Source organism: Antennarius striatus, chromosome 21 (assembly GCF_040054535.1).
Source record: "Antennarius striatus isolate MH-2024 chromosome 21, ASM4005453v1, whole genome shotgun sequence".
Taxonomy (NCBI): Eukaryota; Metazoa; Chordata; class Actinopteri; order Lophiiformes; family Antennariidae; genus Antennarius; species Antennarius striatus.
In genome coordinates, this window is record NC_090796.1 from 13,289,757 (window position 1) to 13,308,819 (window position 19,063).

The 19,063-nt window shown below is 41.7% G+C and overlaps 1 protein-coding gene across 2 annotated transcripts in view; it reads left to right on the top strand.

Annotated features, from left to right (window-relative positions):
• thrab (thyroid hormone receptor alpha b) overlaps positions 1-18,566 on the top strand; it is a 108,708-nt gene extending 90,142 nt beyond the window's left edge. For both annotated transcript variants that reach the window (XM_068305507.1, XM_068305508.1), the window contains exons 6-11: positions 85-185; positions 540-687; positions 1,010-1,215; positions 7,773-7,919; positions 9,200-9,458; positions 10,768-18,566. In XM_068305507.1, the coding sequence (XP_068161608.1) occupies positions 85-185; positions 540-687; positions 1,010-1,215; positions 7,773-7,919; positions 9,200-9,458; positions 10,768-11,018 (1,112 nt within the window). In that variant the 3' untranslated portion in view covers positions 11,019-18,566. The remainder of the gene's footprint in view (positions 1-84; positions 186-539; positions 688-1,009; positions 1,216-7,772; positions 7,920-9,199; positions 9,459-10,767) is intronic.
• Positions 18,567-19,063: the final 497 nt, after the last annotated feature.

The window sequence follows — 19,063 nt, forward strand, 5'->3', positions numbered from 1 at the left end:
TTTAGGAGTGGAACATCATCATAAAATAAAATCCCATTCCATTTGACTTTTCCTTGACTTTGACTCTGCTCCTCTCTCTCTCAGGGTACATCCCCAGCTACCTCGAAAAGGATGAGCCATGTGTGGTGTGTGGTGACAAGGCCACAGGTTACCACTACCGCTGCATTACCTGTGAGGGCTGCAAGGTATACACAAACACACACACACACTCTCTCTCTCTCTCTCTAAAACTGAAGTAAATACTCTGTAAACACACAAACGCATATAAGACCAGATGATGATGTGTAATGTTCCTACAACCATTCAGGCTTTTGTGTCTGCTTCTTGCTGCTGTTCATCATGTTCATATTTATTTATGACATGTCTTACCCATGTCCTGTACTGTCGCCTTGAAGAAAGCAGGACTTGTTTGATTTCTAACCAATTGGATTTCCCTTTCAGCATATCCTCCCATCCCCTGTTTTACACACCTCTATTTCCTCTCCAGCCCTCTCCTTTGTCTACAAATCATCAATTTGTCCTTTGCCATCTGCTTCCAGGGTTTCTTCCGCAGGACCATACAAAAGAACCTCCACCCCTCCTACTCCTGTAAGTACGATGGCTGCTGCATCATCGACAAGATTACCCGCAACCAGTGTCAGCTGTGCCGCTTCAAGAAGTGCATTGCAGTGGGCATGGCCATGGACTGTGAGTGTTGCACCTACGCATTCACACACACAGTCAAAAGACAAAGTAGACCCATGCACCTACAGACATAGCTGCGGTGCTATAAGTCTGGCTTATCGCTTCATTTAATGTCTTGAAATCACAACTGAACAGAAGTCACAAAATTTATAATGCAGCATTTTTGTGTTGTGTTTTAGAACTTGGACAAAGTTTTGAGCCGTATTGATGCTGTAGACCTTTTAGGCGGTTATATAGATGACATGCAACCTGCAAGCAACATCCAATGTAATTGCATACCCCTGTTCTACTTTTGCCTGACATTCTCCTTCTTTATTCCCCCAAGTGGTGCTGGATGACTCAAAGCGGGTGGCTAAACGGCGCCTTATCGAGGAGAACAGGGAGCGACGCAAGAAGGAGGAAATGGTGAAAACTCTTCAGAACCGTCCAGAGCCCACTGGGGATGAGTGGGATCTGATTCACATGGTGACAGAGGCCCACCGACACACCAATGCTCAGGGCTCCCAGTGGAAACAGAAGCGCAAATTCCTGGTAAGGACAATGCTGATGCGGTTACAACCAAACAGTCTCCCAAAGCTTGTGAGATTTTTCTGTAATCCGTCACTAGAAGGGAGACAACATCACTACATCAATGTCTGGTGGGCGAAAGAGCAATCAGACAAACTCAAGTCACTTGTTGGAAGTGAATAATAACCCTTTGTTGCACAGAAAACTTCTGCGTGCACAACTATAGAAAAATTAGGTTTCCTCTGGATGTCAACAGACACACATTTACTATCCTCCAAACTTCTTTTAATCACTCCCAGATCTCAGCCGCTGATCTGCTGAGCACAGATCAATAAGAAATGTGTTCCATTACTGCTACATAACTCTATGCAACAGCAACAAACAAACAATGGCTTTAAATGATGAAACAACTTCATGTCACTCGTAGTTCCCAAACATCAGCCACAATTTACTCGAACGCCCAGGATGGGTTGCCACAGGGGTGATTTTAAACTTTAAAATGTGCTTTAGTGTGCTAATCTAAAAAACAGGAATATGGATTACATCCGCGTGTAAACATTCATCTTAAAATCAGAAGTGATTGCATTTTTGTTTTGTCTGGCTGAGATGAAGCGCTTTCCGACTGTCAAAGAAGCTCTTTATGATTTATCGCTCTTCAGTCCCTGCTGTCTGTTTTTGTCTCTTGTCTCGTGTCTTAATTCCTCAGTTCTCTCCAGAATTTGGGGGGGGGATATGTATCCTAATCCTTCCGGGCTCTTACCCAGCCCTAATTCCCTTCATTGTTTTTGTTCACACCTCAAGTCTCTTTTTCCTTCACTTTAATCCGTTTCCCATGTTCGTTTCTTTGTTGCTTCTCGGGCTGGCCCTGGGAGTCTACCCCAACTTTCCCCTTTTTTTTTGATGGATTCCTTCCTTATCTCAGCCACTGCAAATCTTCAGTTGTGAGCACTCATCTGAAAGTTGGCAGGGATGCTGGCAGTAAGAGTTTCTCTTTTCAAACTGTTTTTCTGCTGCACTGGTTCTCGCATTTATCCTGGACAGGCCCCGTCAGGGTTTCCCTCCCCGGTATCACTCTTTCCCGTCTTACTCAAACACAGACGGAGGCTGACCTCATGTTCTGGCCTGGGATTATCTGAGGCGCTTACCGGGGTTTTAAGTGTTCCTTTTTCTCACAACACCATTTGACCAGATCTCATTGCCCGAGTAAAGGGGCTTGTAAAAGCGGGGATCTGTCTTGTGTAAGAGGGTGATTGATGCATGAAACGCGGCAGGTTCATCTGGAGAGGATTTAAAAGCATTTATAGTCGGAGGGTATTTTGTGTCGCATTGTGTTCTTTGTCAGACAGGTAACCATGTACCCAATGATCACTGTAATTGGATTCCGGTTTGTGGAGATGAATCTTATGGAAGGATTACTATCAGTCTAACACTCTACCAATCAGGTTTTTATGGTAGAGCGGCCAGAGCGAAGCCATTCTTCATGAAAATGGATATGGCAGCCTGTTGAGAGGTTGTAAAGGCACCTGAACAATTTTCAGACCATGAGAGGAAAAATCCTTGGGTGCGATGTGATAAAGATTGGACTATTTGGCCACTCTTGCCAGTGGGGTATGTGAGGGAGGCCAGACACCAGGCGTGACCTCATTAATACCATTTCTGTAGTCAGACATGATGGTGGCAACATCATGCTGTGGGGATGATTTTTTGTGACAGGGAATGGAAGGATCCTGAGTGAAAACCCTTCTAGTGCTCAGGTTCTCAGGCTGGAACAAAGGTTTACATTTTTACAAGACAACAGGAGCGACGCTAAGAAACATGAAAGTCCTGGGAGTCTGGACAGATCTGATATTCTGCCAAGAAAAACTGAAGGAATTTGAAATACACAATGGATGGAACCGATAAATTATTGATAGTGGGAAGTATATACCAGCATATTATTAAATAATGGTCGGTAGATAAGCAGCTTATGTGACGCCAAATGGCTTTCATTGATAGACCAAACATGTCATCACCAGTGTAGATCCTTTTTACTGCCTCAGAGGAAGATAACATGATTGCAATAATTCTGCAAGGAGGAAGGAACAAAGTCTACAAGATTTACCACAAAACATCTCATCACTACTACTTAGCCTCTCTTACATTCAGATGTGCATAACCACAAATCATGTGCTTCTTTAAATGTATGAGTTTATCACTTCTCCTTTTGATTTTCACACACCAGAAGAAGGTATTGCAGTGAGATGTCCAAAAGAAAAATGTTTTTTTAGCTTGTGGAACGATTCCAAAGAACTCTTGGAAGTATATTTGCTGCCAGATGTGCAGCAAGCAAACTATATGAAGTGAAGGATCTGAACAGGGATGTAAACAATGTATCGGAAGCATTTAAAAATGTTTACAGCGGAATCCAAAAATCTGTTTTTGATTTCTTACAGTGGAGCGTTGTGTGTAAATCAATGGGAACAAAATTAATCAAATCCATTTTTTAGATAAGACTGAAATGAAGTGAAATGGGGTAAACTTGAAGGGCCAGAAACATTTCCATACGCCCTGTAGGTGAGGAGGAAGAAGATGAAATGTTGGAATTTCCCTCCAGGAGAGATCATCTGAAACCCTGTTTTTAATTTACGACACCATTAATCAAGTTTTAAGATAAAAGTTAAAACAGGGACTGGGGTTAGTTATTGTATTGTAATCTCCACTATGTTATACAAAGAAAGGCATGCAATAACCTGGATTTATAACACTGATTAACATACTAACCTGTGCTGCTATGAAATACTGCATATATCCCTAAAGGTCAGTTTAAATTCAGGATTACCAGTCCTGTTTCACACAGGCTGTAACCACTAACTGGGATTCAGGGGCTGGTGAAGCTTCAAAAACTAAATTTTGCTTGCTAAGCCAAGAGATGTTGAACAGCAACAGTGACACAGCACTTCACATGCTACAAAAAAAAAAAAAAAAATGCCCAGAGCGCTGCGTCCCGCCAAGCAAAAGGATGTGGTCTTTTAAGAATTGTCAGAATGCAGGAGGATAAAAAAAAAGACTGACCTAAATTGTTTAGGTTCATTATGTTCAGTGTGTTCAGTTTAAATATTCTCTTTAGCCAGGTCATCTATCAAATAATATAAATACCTTATCTTTTTGTGAAAATTTAAATATTCCCAGAAACAAGTATTGTGGCGACCATTGTTGCTGAAAGCTAAAGAATTATCACTGCTCAGTTCAAAGAAGAGGAGTGGCTTCAGCAGTGTGGAAGACAGTCCAACAATGACCGTAAACCGCGGTAATATGTGAGAAGTGCAAAGACTGTAACACCAAAAGCGGGCAACACAACAAACTCACCACATCAAGCAGATAAACAGTCGGCCGATTACAAAGAGAGCCAAAAATCCTGGGAATTGAACTCAACAGCTGTTCTGAGTTACAGCACAAGAACATTTCACAGTGGGATTTTATTTATTTATTTTTTTCGTATGAAAATATATTGAGATTTCAACAGGACATTGCATTGTGGAGAGGAGCGGATGTAAACCGCACAACAAAACGTGGTTAGCTCGAATGCTCACATTTTGTTGCGTTGCGAACGTCTTCCATCCAAGCGCTGACTGTTAGGCGGCCGTGATTGAATCCACCTGATGAATGAAACAACTGTAGTTCGTTTGGTGTTAAAAAGCCCCGGCGGTTGGGTTTTTAAAGGCGTTTTAACCGAACAGCAACACATTGTTTAAACCGTCTTCATTCCTGTGTGTTGCCCATTATGGGCTTCAGATCCCTAAGCACACACTGGTCTGAGTCACAGCGACACAGTGTTCTCTCTAGCGCTCGCAGCCTGTGGTCAGGCATCTGGAAATAGCTTTAACAAGAGAGCCGCTTCATACGGCTTCATGTGTACATGCATTTCCAGACAAACACATCCAGATGCAGTCATTTTTAGGGACTTTTGTATTGATTGCCTTCAATCCAACATATCTCTCATCATATTGTCTGTGGCGAATCAAAAGCATTTGCTGACGAGGCTGTAAAGAAAACGTTCTTTAATCCGTACATCGTGTCCCCTTTGTGTTGCCGGATGAACATTCCCATCTTAGAAAGAAATGTCTGTATGCTGACTAAAAACACAAACAGACATGAAGAAAACATCAAGTCATTTATGTACATATGGAATTAATTAGTTGAGTTGCCAAGTATGAATGCAAAATTGTTAATCCAATCATATTTGCTCATATGGTGGAAGCCACGCAGCCATCCGTTAGTTTCTACCATGTTGCTTGTTGTAGTCCGCCCACATTTTATGCTCCAGGTGTTTTATTTGGTTTTCTAGGCCAAGCAAAGCATAAAACCTGCTGGCAGAACTTCAAATCTTACAAATCTCTTATTCTCAATAGCTTATGAACTTGTTACTTGCAGCCTTTTGCTGTCGAACAACATCATACGAATGAGAATGCTGGACTGGGTGGTTTAAGTTGTTCGACTCTGTGCGCGGAGGACATGTGGTTCTAGTTGAACAGATATTCGCAGTCAGACACACAAAAAAAGCAGCGTTTTGGAACCATATATCTGCATTGCTTCAGTCCTGAGGTGTTCTTATCGCCCTGTTGTGCACATGTACTATCAAATGATTTAATGCAGAGCAGGGGTTCAAGTTGAGGTTCTCGTGTTTAAAGTTCATTGGTATCTAAGCGCTTTAACAGTTATCTGTCGTTCTTGCATTAAAAGAGATTTTTAGAAGCCAAAATGTCATCACCTTGAAAAGTAGCTCTTGAGTTATTAGCAAAAATCCATCAATCCCCCTGATATCACATCAGGGAATACTTCCTCACCTCCTTCAGTACAACATCTACTGTATTTGCTACTCAATGCATCATAGATGGTCTTCATTAATTTTAAATACCATAAAATCAAGCCACATACAACATGAACCAAGAGAAAAGTTCATCCATCCATCAGACAGATTAAAACATATTGGACTACTTCTCCAGTTATACTGGAATGAACTTTCCAGATCTAATCCATCTCATAAAAGGTCAAGAGTTGAAGCTCACCACATAACTCACATAAACCCCATCCCTCCCCACTCGGTTTAGCAAAGTATTTACTGGCCGCTCTTATCGAGATTTTGTCATCATGTGTCTGTTTTGGCGCACATAGCAGGATTCTTCCCTATATGTTTTGAGGAGTTTCTCTGGTGGAGATTATCTTTGCGCCGGTCGCTTCCTGAGCGAACACCCGGCACAAAGATGGAGTCCCTCTTCAGCTCTAATCTTATCCTCAAATGGACTTGAAGCTCATAAACATTACAGTTACAGGAAAACCATTTTTGTTAGTCTGTTGAAGCCCCTCAGATGCTAGTTTGAAATGGTCGGAAGATAATTTGACTGTCTAGGATAGTTTATTCTGGGTTTTAAATTCCGGTTTTAAATAAACTGAAGTTTCTGCTGTCACATCAGGAAGGAAAAATACCCCCAATTAAGCTTTTTTTTTTTTAGCCCCTGGAATGACAAGAGTAGTGGACTACCAAAGGTAATATCACCTTCTCTTTGAATTTTTGATTCAATTGGCCATGTTTGCTCTAATCCAAGCAGTTCTTCACCTTCTGGGTCATGATTCACGGCTCCTTTTCCAAGGTGATAACTTCTATACTTTTATCTCGCCTCATTTATTGTTTAAGCCGAGGCAGAATAAATGACTTTACCCTTGACGCTCACTTTATTCAAGGCGACGTGAAACGAAATTTTTCATTGTGGTAGCCTCGGTTCGCAAGACTCTGTAAACATATGTATTACCGATCTGCGGTTTCCGTTCCTCTAAGTAACTGCTATTTGTCTGGTGATGTGTCCCATTCCTTTCACAGAGCACGATCTTCTGTCTTTATCTGATAAATTGGTTTTAATTTGTCTCCCAAGGCAAGTGAGCACTTTGTGAAGAAGCACTAAGGCTGGCATTTAAAACGGTTTTGTTTCCTCTGCTATATTTTACTTTTAAGTCCTACACAAATCTTATTGATATAATCTTATTTTATTCTTTTGTGCTCTTCTGCTATAAAAACACATTAATACTGCAACTGTAGCCTGACCTCCCCTTTTCTTGAGTTTTTCTTTTCCTACTTAGCTCAAATATCCTCTCCTCCTCTTCACTATTATAGTGTTTTGGATTTTTATCCTAAGTAAATGTTCAGACTGCAGTTAGTTTGTGAATTTCTTTTGTCAGCAAGTAATAAAAACACTAGAAATAACTAGTTTGTGTCTGCAGCAGTAAGAGATAACCTTAAACATGAATGTTCCTGCTTAAACAGGGTTTAAAAATCTTGGTCGATTTGTTGTAAATGCGTCAGAAACAGTAAAAATATTTGATAAATACACAGACATAATTCATTTCATGCATTCCATGTATAACTGGATCAAAATGAACCATTTCTTGATGGTAATACCACAAATTAGTATAATTTGAGGGGTTTTGGTCTCCTCTTCTGCCCGTAAGTCAGTCCTGTCATCAAATTGTGACTCTGTTTTCACACATTGTATCCGATGCCATTTTCGACTGTGTTCTAATCAGCCACTGCTCCTTATTCCCCCACACAGCCAGAAAAAATCGGCCAGTCTCCGGTTGCGCCCACGTCAGACGGAGATAAAGTAGACCTGGAGGCCTTCAGTGAGTTCACCAAGATCATCACTCCTGCCATCACACGTGTCGTCGACTTTGCCAAAAAACTGCCCATGTTTTCTGAGGTGAGTGCCAGTTTCGATCGGTCTGGTGCGAACGTGTGTTCGACCTGTGTTTTGACGCTAAATATGCTCATTATCTCCACATGGCTGTAAAGCTCAGGATGAGAGAACGGCTTGGAGAACAGATAAAGGAGTAGCTTTCATTGCTGGGGACAATCAGAGAAGCGCTCCAGCTTCTATGGGCCCCGCCTTTCTCAACAGCGTGTAATCATGTTTATTGTCTCTGCCATTTGTAATGAGACCTTGTGTGATTGGATAATTATCGGGCCAGCGAGTTACTGGCTGCAGCGTGTGTCTTTGAAAGGAAGAATAACTGTATGAGTGGGAGGCTGTAATCAATTACAGGAGAGGGAAATAAATCACAGATACTCTGGAAAGTAGGGGTCATCGGGATGCTTTTATAAATAGTAACCTCGTTCATATTATTCTTTTGTTGTAGCTAATATATTGATAGATGCTTCTACTCAAATAAGTAAACCAGAATAATTTCCTCATGCAGCTTCTTGATTCCAAACCGCAGAAGATAATGATATCCATTTTAGCATTCCAGACAATGACGAAGATAATCAGTCAACGTGTTATCTCTTATTCACAATATAATGTATTTTATTTTCAAAAGAAGTTTCTTTTTTTAAACCGGATTAAATTATTGATGAAAAAAAAATTAATGATGAGCATGCACAGAAAGTAAGGCGACCAATAAAAATGAAGCGTTCCATACAAGTACAAATTTACAAGATAAATCAAGTCAATGAATGCCAATTAATCTCCTCGGTAGCGGAGTGCAGTCAGCTAAGGAACAAGTTTATATTAAGGTGGGATTCAATTCAGTACATCCCTGTCTGTTGATTTATTAATTTGGAACCCTAATAAGCATGTAAATCAAGGTGTATTAGTGCTGATATAATATATTCATCAGAGCAGAAACATGTCTGTCTCCTTCCTTGTTCTTTGTCATGATTAAAAAGTATAGTCTGGAGCTGCGCTATTTTTAAAGTGTCACAAGATATCATGAGTTTAACCACTTGTTGAGATGTGATGCCATATAAATAAACTGATGTAAAATTGATTTGACAGGTTTCTCTCTTGCCTATCTGTTTTTATCAATCCCTTTTATTCCTTTAGTTCTCTTCTGGTTCCTCTCTTGACTCGATTCCTGTTTGTAAATTTATTTAAGAGCACATCCACTCCTTAGAATATTAAGTTAGTGTGAAGTTCAGTGCTTCTTGGTGTGAGGCTCTAGACCTCCCGTCTCACCACTGTTCATGTCTCGTTGCCACCAGCTACCTTGTGAAGACCAGATCATCCTCCTGAAGGGCTGCTGCATGGAGATCATGTCGCTACGAGCAGCCATGCGCTACGACCCGGACAGCGAGACGTTGACACTAAGCGGGGAGATGGCCGTGAAGCGTGAGCAGCTGAAGAACGGCGGGCTGGGAGTAGTTTCAGACGCCATCTTCGATTTGGGCAAGAGCCTGGCCCAGTTCAACCTGGACGACACGGAGGTGGCACTGCTGCAGGCCGTGCTGCTCATGAGCTCAGGTGGGTGTTGACTCAAGAACTTCTTTTTTACATTTTAAAAATGCGTGACTTTGCCTTTGTTCTGTGCTTCTCATTACAATTGGTAATGCTGGAATTTGACTATAATTTAATGTAAATTTTCATTCTTCTGTGTCCTTGGAGATGGAGTTTCCCCACTCCATATTTCTAGTCATTACCCGCTGCTTTGCAAAGCATATAATGTAGCTTATTGTGAATTAAAATGTAATTATGGCATGAGGATAAAAGTCCACATATATATTCAGTGTTGAATGGAGCAAATCCAAAGTTCCTACCCAATGCGATTAGAAGGGCTTCGCTATCGGGTTCATTGTAGAAATGAGCAGTGCAGTAATTCTCAGGGTATCCACGCGTTATTAAAAAGTGGGAAAGGAAAAGCAAATTTGAAATGAAGTAGTAGAAATAATATTCATCGCGAAATGAGTTATTTAAATAAACTGTAAAATGTGAAAAATTAATACGTTTAGTTTTTGTGAAAGATTTTTCTTTCACATTACCATACCTACCATATATCAAATAATTTATTTAATATTTAATATGACTACACTGACGTAATTGGCTTTGATTTTTGTGTATCATGTTTAATTGCATCCGCAGAAATTCACTCCTTGGACTAAGTCGACTACTTCCAGTTAATTAGCCGTGTTGCATGGTTGCTTTGCGTTCAAGCACCTGCAGGAGTAAGAAGTGCTTCGCAAAGATTTGTAAAAGACAGGACGATGGCTGAGCTAAATGATGTGAACCAGCAAACGAAATGACAGATTTATTGCTTTTAAGCTTGAGCAACGAGCACTTGAACCGACGAGAGCCAGCGTGTTCCCGACCATCTCGTGTGTCGGCATTTAGGGAGCTTTGGTTGTGTTCCAGGACCACACAATAACTCTGCCTTCTGCTTAATCAGCATATTCCAGAATGTTATTCTAGTGCAGAAAGAGTGAAAGTCATATTGTGTAATTGTCTTTAATGTAACATACATTAGCTTTATTCTTATTGAAGGTTTAATGCATCATAAATAACGACAATTTAACTCCCTTGCTGCAGTCGCTCCTCAGCGCCTGACACTTTGTCAAGAACAAAAATATAAATAACGTCAAAAACTGACTTTAAATCCCCCAGTTTTTGTTGTGAAAATTGTAACATTTGTAGAAATCTTTGATAATAATGCACGAAATTTTCATTTTAAAAAAGAAGTTAACTTTATGTCAATAACTTTCTATCCATTCATTTTCAAATATTTCTCTTTCCTTTCTCTTGTCATGCTTCCTTCCCTCCCTCTTCCTAATTTCCCCAGATCGTTCCGGCCTGACCTGCATCGACAAGATCGAGAAGTGCCAGGAGACGTACCTGCTGGCATTCGAACACTACATCAACTACCGCAAGCACAACATTCCCCACTTCTGGCCGAAGCTCCTGATGAAGGTGACGGACCTGCGGATGATCGGAGCGTGTCACGCCAGCCGCTTCCTTCACATGAAAGTGGAGTGTCCCAACGAACTCTTCCCCCCACTCTTCCTAGAGGTCTTCGAGGACCAGGAGGTGTGAAACTCGATCGCCGCCAGGCGATGGGGGAAGAGGAATTCGAGGCAAACTGGGAGATGGGAAGGGCCATCATCATATTTATAGGGGAAGGACTGAGGGAGAGTCCTCTCAGCTGGAATCTGCATTTCTCCGACATCACATTTACAATATGTGGTTTAGAAACTGGAACCAACAATAACAACACACCAGCAACAGGAGAGTCGAGCAAACAGAGGATTTTGTTTTTTGAACACCTTCTCCTCCACGTCTTTCTCCTCCTTTTATTTTCCCCTTATTTTAAAATCTTTGTGGGGGGCCCTTCTGTCTGAGCATGATGTCTTAACTAGTAAGAGTTGTAACCATTTGCCAAGACAGGTACACAGACGACACACAACATACACACACACACACACACACACACACACACACACACACATATATATATAAGTACACAGCCATAGCCTGTTCCACCTCAGTTCTTCAGAGCAGCACTCTTTGCAGGGTTCTGTTCCCTTCTCTCTGGGAATAGATGTAAGCATTTTTAAGCCCACGTTTCCAGCGCCCATGCTGGCCATCACCTCTCAGTATTATGTCAAAGTAACTCAGTAATTCACGTATGCAGGCTCACACAATCAACAAACACCTCAAGTTGAAATTTCAGCAGATGCTTTAAGCATTACTCTGGTGTGTAATGGCTGTAGTAACGCAGAGCTACCAGGCCGAGTTCGTTACGATTTCCTCATCTCAATCTGAGCCTTCAACAGCTGTCTTTTTGGAGCCTTTTCTTTCATCCCAGTGAACCCGGTGCTATATTTATATAAGGCTACTCCAGTTTTACGAAATTGAGTTGTCTACCTTTGAAAAATGTGCAGACCATGGCTCCATAACTACCTTCATTTGTGTCATTGGACCGGCTCCTCTGACATACAGTGCGTGCACATGCATGCACACACACACACACACACACATACACACACACACACACACACAGATTCGATTGTTTTTCAGCTTACTGTCTTATGAATGATAATCAAGCCCTTCTCTCTCCAAGGAGAAGCTGCATAGAAGGAAAAAACAGGACGATAAGTGGAGGTGAAGAGTTAGATAGGAGAGGAGAGAAGGGATAGAGCGAGGAAAAGAGATATAAAAGTTCAGCTGTAGATTGAGAGCCAGAGTTCAGAAGTCAATCTCCCAAAGGTAGCCTCTAAGGATGTTTAAAATTGCAGCAACCAGCAGCTAGGCAGGAAAGCTCATCTCAAACAAACGCACACACACACACACACACACACACACACAAAAAAGCATTCTCTCTCTGTGTATCTCTCTTTCACACACACAAATACATGAACATGAAAACACACATCACCTCAACCTAACGTTAATGCCTCATTTTACTGTATGCACTGTGCAGCAGTGTTGATATACAGCCCAAACCTGCAGGGTTTATACAGAGTCCTCTCCATACGGACTCACCTCGGTGTGGCCCCTCCAGGCTTCCATACACATTTGCCTTTTATTACCATGGGCATCACTGAGAGCAGGCAAATGCCAAGACGGCTACCATTTACCTCAAAGTGGACACACCCCCAGGCTGGGGTAGCAATACTGCCCCTGTGGTGTCAGGCACTACCTCACCTCTGTGGACCCAGGGCAGCTGCCCACAGCCTACACACAGACACACACCATTCGAGTTGGCGCATGTGTAAATTTACACATAAATGTCCAGATGTGCACACTTGCAGTCATGGAAAGACAAAACACTCACAGCAAACACACACACACATACCCTCAGTGCTATCACTTGGTTTAAAATGAAAATACCACTGAAGACAGGAGGGCCGGCCGTCCCCCTGGAAAAGTTTACCAACTCCAGGGAATGGTACCCATTACATTTGGGTTTTATGTGTTTTTGTTACATGGGACCAAGTGTCATCTTTTGAAATTTTGGATTTACCAGTTTCTGTCAGAACAGAAATCGACTCACAGAGGCAACGATGGACAGTGTGGAGGTGCAGCCCAGCAGGAACACCTCTGAACAGATCCATAGCAAAGAGCGGCTAAAAGCCCCCAGTGGATAAATCCGTTGAATTAGCATGCACAGAAAGGGCTGTTTCCTTGTGCATCGTGCCGATCTCCTGCAGTACATTTGATCCTGTTAAATGTTCAAAGGACACAAGCGTTCCGTCGGTCGTGGATAGTGCATTAGACGTACAAAGGTGGAATGTTCGCAACCAAAGTGACGCCTTTGGAGCCAACTCAGAAGCTCTTTGCTGTCGTGCACTTTGCCACTTCTCATCACTATTGCAGTAAAATGTCACTAGAAATACCCACGGCAGGTATGACGATTCAAAAATGTTCATTTAATTTAAAAAGAGAGAAAAAAAAAAGCCCATTCTGTCCATTCCAATTCTGTGCCCAATCCAAATCTAGCCGGGTTCACCACTCTGACTAGAGGAGAATGGTAGAAATAAAACAAAAAGAGACTGAGAATATCAATATTTTCAATGCCATGCAGTAGTTCTTACTGGGCACTTGTACAGGATGGGAAATCTACACCCTCTCAGAAATAAGCAGTAGCATGTGGCAGGGATCATGCATTATTGTCACAGATGGCGGAGCCAGACTTCACAAGTCTGGAGCAAATTCTGGGAGGAGGAAGGAGGCCGGAACTAGAACGCCACCCTCGGGGACGATGGCGTGGTCTGGTCTGACTCTCAGAAGAATCCCACTTCACGAGTATCTCCCCCTTTTCCACAGATCCATCATCTGCCTTGCCTGACCCTCCTCCAAAACATAGCAGTGCCCTTTTTCTGGAGCCTAGCTCTGATTGAATTGCACCCCCCCCACCCCCATCCCCACTATGACAGCCCCCACCCAGCCTGGCAGGACTTGGAGTGGATTTTTTGCACTACTGCAGCAGTTGCCCCCACCCCCTTTTCAGCTAGTAATCAAATCAAAAACCTCTTGTTAAATCAGAAACTAACTTTCCTGCTGTTCTGTGTAAAACAGAGCAGTTTTAGATTTTTTTTCGGCTGCTCTGTGTAACAGAGACTAGCAGCTGCAGTGGGCCCAGTCCCAAACCTGTGCTGTAGTCAGTATTAGACCAATAACCCAAAGCCTTCACCCCTAATCTGACCAACCAGGGATGGAGAGAGATCCCCGCGTAGGAGGGCATGTGTAGCACTTAACTCATTCTCCTCCTTGAACTCATTTTCCCATCATCCTGTCTAATCTCAGAATCCTAGCAGTGATGTTTCAAATTCAGTCTCCTGACCTGTAAACCTCCTCTCCATGAGTATCCTCTCTGCTTCCCCCAAAAACATCGTAAACGACCCTAGTTTGACCTAGAATCGCCAACGAATCGGAGCGGGATCCGGGCCTGTCCCTTGTCAGACAAGGCCAGCCGTAACTGCCCTCTAGAGTGACACCACCGACTGAATGTGAACGGCAAAGCAGCAGCAATGGAGAGCAAATGACAGACTTGAGCGTGAGAATGTGAGGATGTTGAAGAAGAGAGCACGGGACGGATGGGGGGGGGGTGACAGCAACTGCCATCATTGACATGGGTGAGAGAGGGTGATATGGCTGGTTGTAGAGACGTTAACAAACACTTGGAGGAAGGGGAGATGGGGATGTAGGAATATGTACCGTTTCCCTTTCAGTACCCACAACAGCCCCATATGAGCCCCTGCTCCCATGCCAGTTGATGACCCCTAAAAATACCCACCCCCATTCCCAGCCCCACCCCTCAGCTCCCTTCAAAAGGATGACCTCCTCCGACTTTCATACGGTGAGGATGAGGAAGAGGTCCTGTGTTCCAGAGATGCGGGTTTGGAATGCCGACACATCCTGGTAAAAGAACTGAGAAACAGAAAAATGAAAAAACTTTTGATGTCCTTTGTTCTCGTGAGCTGACTGGGTATGTGTGTGTGACAGAAGGATTATTATGCTGCTTTACCTTCTGAGTCTGATTTAGATTAAGTAAAAAAAAAAAAAAAAAAGATATATGATTATAAATCCATAAAACAAAAATGAAAAGAGATGACTTTTAAAAAAAGACTCCTGAACAAAGTGATTGGAGAAAAATTTTTTTTTCATTTTATCATTGTTTTCTTATTTTTCTGTTTGTTTTTTTTGATGCTTAAACTGCTCTGTGTAAAAAAAGGCGAAAAAAAGCTGTAGTCACTTTTGACCATGCGTGCAGTGCAAACATAGAAAAATATCTCACTTCTTTTTCACATCTATAGTTTGTGTTGATAAGCCAACTGATCTGTTTGTCTGTGTGTCTGTCCAGCTGTCCGTCCCCGTTTATCAGGAGGAATTTACAACCCACAAAACAGGATTTTTTTATATATATATATTTTGTTTCTTTTTTTATGTCTTTGGAGAAAAAAATTCAACAGGAAAAGTAATGCAACAGAAACTGAAAATACAAAAAAAAAAAAACAACAACAATCTTGTCATACCTCACACAACACAAAACTCAAAGGAACTTGGGAGGATACTTTGCAGGCACATGCGAAAGTTCAGAGATACATATATAGATTCTAAAAATGTATATGTTCAGATAATATGTGCTTGTGTGTATGTATCAGTAGAAGTTACAAAAGGACTCGTCCCTCAAGCTTTGGTGCTCTGTCCATCTTTAATTTGGATTGAAGACGCAACGTAAATGTGAGATTATCTGCTTATGTCGGCGCTTCTTTGCTTTACTAAATAGCACGGGGTCTAAAACTTAAATGTGAACAGCCCAAAGACTGAGGGATTACGACTTTTGCAATGGCTGAGTGCTTTATGGTATTGAATGTAGCTGAGAGGAGGGGGCTGGACCTGAGCCTGGCACCCGCAACCTAACTTTCACACACCAGCAGCAAGGATAGTGGTGTCACATAGACGTTACAAACAACCAACAAAACTGAGAATATATATTGCCCATCTGCAAGGTGCAATACTATGTTATGTATTTTTGTATGTTTTCTGTTTTTATTTTCATTTTTGATTTCCTTTTCATTTTGTTTTTGGCCATAACCAAGGATGTAAATACTATACAAACACGTAAGATTTATTGCATTTATTGCAACAGAGTAAATTTTAACCGCTCCATCCCGCTTTCATGTAAGAAAAAAAAAAAAAAAAATACAGTCATGTGTAATGCTTCATACATTTGTATGTGTGCACTCTCTCACATGTGCATGCTGATCCATATTCAAGTGCCCCATGACAATAATCATAAACCCTGTGCCTCTTGTTTGGAAAATAGATTCATACACGTCATATTCTCACATGACACACTAAACATGAATGCCTATAGTTGTGTGTATGCTCATCTGTTGAATTTGATTCAGTTGTTCCAAACTCTTGATGTCTGATGTTGCCAGCAGTCACATTAGCTAACGTTTGGAAGGGAAATAAGCGTGTCCTGCTGGAATTGAGTGGGAATAGAACATAAGCAAGCTAATACTTGGCATGCTTGTTTAGCTAACTTGGATGCAACACATCCACAAAATATTTGTAAAAATCTAAAATGGATTTCCATATTTTTGCCACCCCATGGCCTCCTAGAAGGCAGCCTTAAAAACCTTCATGGTCTGTTTTTGATAAGTTGTTGTCGAGAAAACATTTGCATATCTGGACCAGTTGTAGACCACTGGTTGAGGCTCCACTTATACTTGATATTTCATGTGTTTTGCGTGCAGATAAAAGCCAGATGCGATCTAGGACTTGTCTTTTACACTGTCACACGCAATGATAGACTAGCGCAGACGAGCAAAAGCTCTTCACTGTCACAGCTTAGCTTCAACGATAACAGTTTGCAGACTACCAAAGGCATAAATGAGATGTGATAGCTGATTTGAACCATAGCCACAGCTTTTACGTTGGACAGAAGCCATAAAGGCGCATGTAACCTAGATAATATTCTACATGCATTCACACCCAGCCTCCCTTTAAATTCATTCGCTATCCCCTCACAGGATGTCAAGTAGAAGTGGAGCCTCAGACCGAGTTGACTGTTTAAACTGAGGACCGTACTTGTCTTCAGCCCTGACTGGTTAAAGCAGAGTAATTTGGGTTTTGTAGTGAAACTTAACTTAAGTTAATTGCGTTGGTCAGACCACACAAAGAGAAGTTGGGGTTATAGGGCTGGCTTCACGAGGCTCCCAAGTCCATCCCTCCTATACTATGATCTTAGTCTATTGTCACATGTTAACACATTGGACAAGGGTGGAGATGTCTGTGATGTTTTTTTTTGTTTGTTTTTCTTTTCTTTTGTTTTTTTTTGTTTTATGTTGTGTTTGGTCCTCCCATGCCAAATGTAGAGTTTTTGAAGACATGCAAGTAGCAAGATGTCTATGCAATTTCCCTCCAGCTCCCTTCGAAAGACGAGTTTGATTTAACATCAACCAAGCTAGTCTTGCTTCTTAATGAAATTTGGCCTGGCTTAAAAATTCAGAGGTTCTTTGCGTGACCTAAAGACCCTTGGTACTTTGAGTGGGTGAAGGTCAGGACTGCCTGGAGGAGCTGGCCTTTGGAGACCGGCTGGTCTCGAGGACAGCAGCTCTTCACGTAGTCCGAGTCTCAGAGAACAAATAGGAGGGATACTGGGGGTGTTGTGGAGAATAAGGCTTCTACGTGATGTGCTGTTTTTGTAAACTGCTAAGAAAAGTGGTGTGCGTGTGTGTGTGTATTTGCGTGTTTGCGTGTGTTGTTTGGAGGTTTGGGTACAACAATGTGTAGTGATGCAATGCTCTCATTTTCGGTGGGTTGATTGTTAAGGCCACTAGAACCTTCCAAGAATTACACAAGCCCCTAAATTCATTCAGTCCCTGTGCGACATGTGTGTGAAGCTTTAACCTTTTTCTATCCCGACCAAGTTAATGTAATTGTAAAGAGTATTCTGGTTGGTCGATGTCCATCAGTGGAACGTGCAAAAGCGTGCACAAGTTTACTCAACCGATTACCTCAGCTTATGAGACATGAGGAAGGATTTGAAAAATCTACATCACCCCACTGCTGACATCACATCCGCTCTGACCACCAGTTTTACTCAAGCACTTAACTAAAATGCACTTTGAAATGCCCAGAACACCCCACAAAAAGTGGCACAATCACAATTTATGATTGTGACAAAAAAAAAAGAAATTGCATCCAAGCCAATTGCCTTTTCCACCATTAAATGTTTTATTTCAATTAGTTTATCCTAAAAAAAAAAAAAAGTAAAAAAAACACTGAGATGCAGCCTTTAGGCAGGCATTAAAAGACTAATTATAAAGTTTACATTTATTTTTAATGAAGTGCAATAAGCAAATGAGTGAAACTTATCTCGTCTCATCAGATCTTATTTATACGTTTGTAGGAAAGCGCTTATCTCGTAATTGCATTCAAAATGCGCCCACCCATGAGAGCATTAGCGAGACCCGTTCCCGACACGCACGCGTCCACACGCACGCACACATGCACGCACACACACGCACACACAGACACATTCAAACACAGACCATTTTTTTGTAACTGGGTAAAGGAAGCTATTGAAGGATTCTCTCAGGTAAAAGAGCATTTTCTAATAAATGATGATGAACCTTAGATGAAAACTCATTGTTAGCTCATCTTTTTTTGTCTTCTCAATTCACAATCAGCAAAGTGCTTTTTTTTTTCCTGTGGTGTGTTCATCTGTCAGATTGATGGAGGTTTCCAGGTTTCGGATCACGAGTCTAAACCCACTGCAAGTAACCAAACCCTCTTTGCTTTCTTAAGCCCTCAATGAAAACCTGTTTCCTAACACGTGAAGGTCGGAGAGTGCAGCTTCTGTCAGCTTTATTTGATTGGATGGATTTGTGTTTTTTGGGGGGGAAGGGGATGGGGTTGTTGCTACACCATATGGAGACCCATTCCTGTCAGAAAAAGATGTGAATTATATGCAGCCCATTATCATAAATCACAATTTTGCCTCAAGGAGATTTAGAATTAGTCTCCATTTTTAAACTTTTCATTCAGATGAAGAAAAGCTCCCCCCCCCAAAAAAAAGCATGCACAAAAAAGGGGACAATTTCCATTAAATTCGGCGATCATTA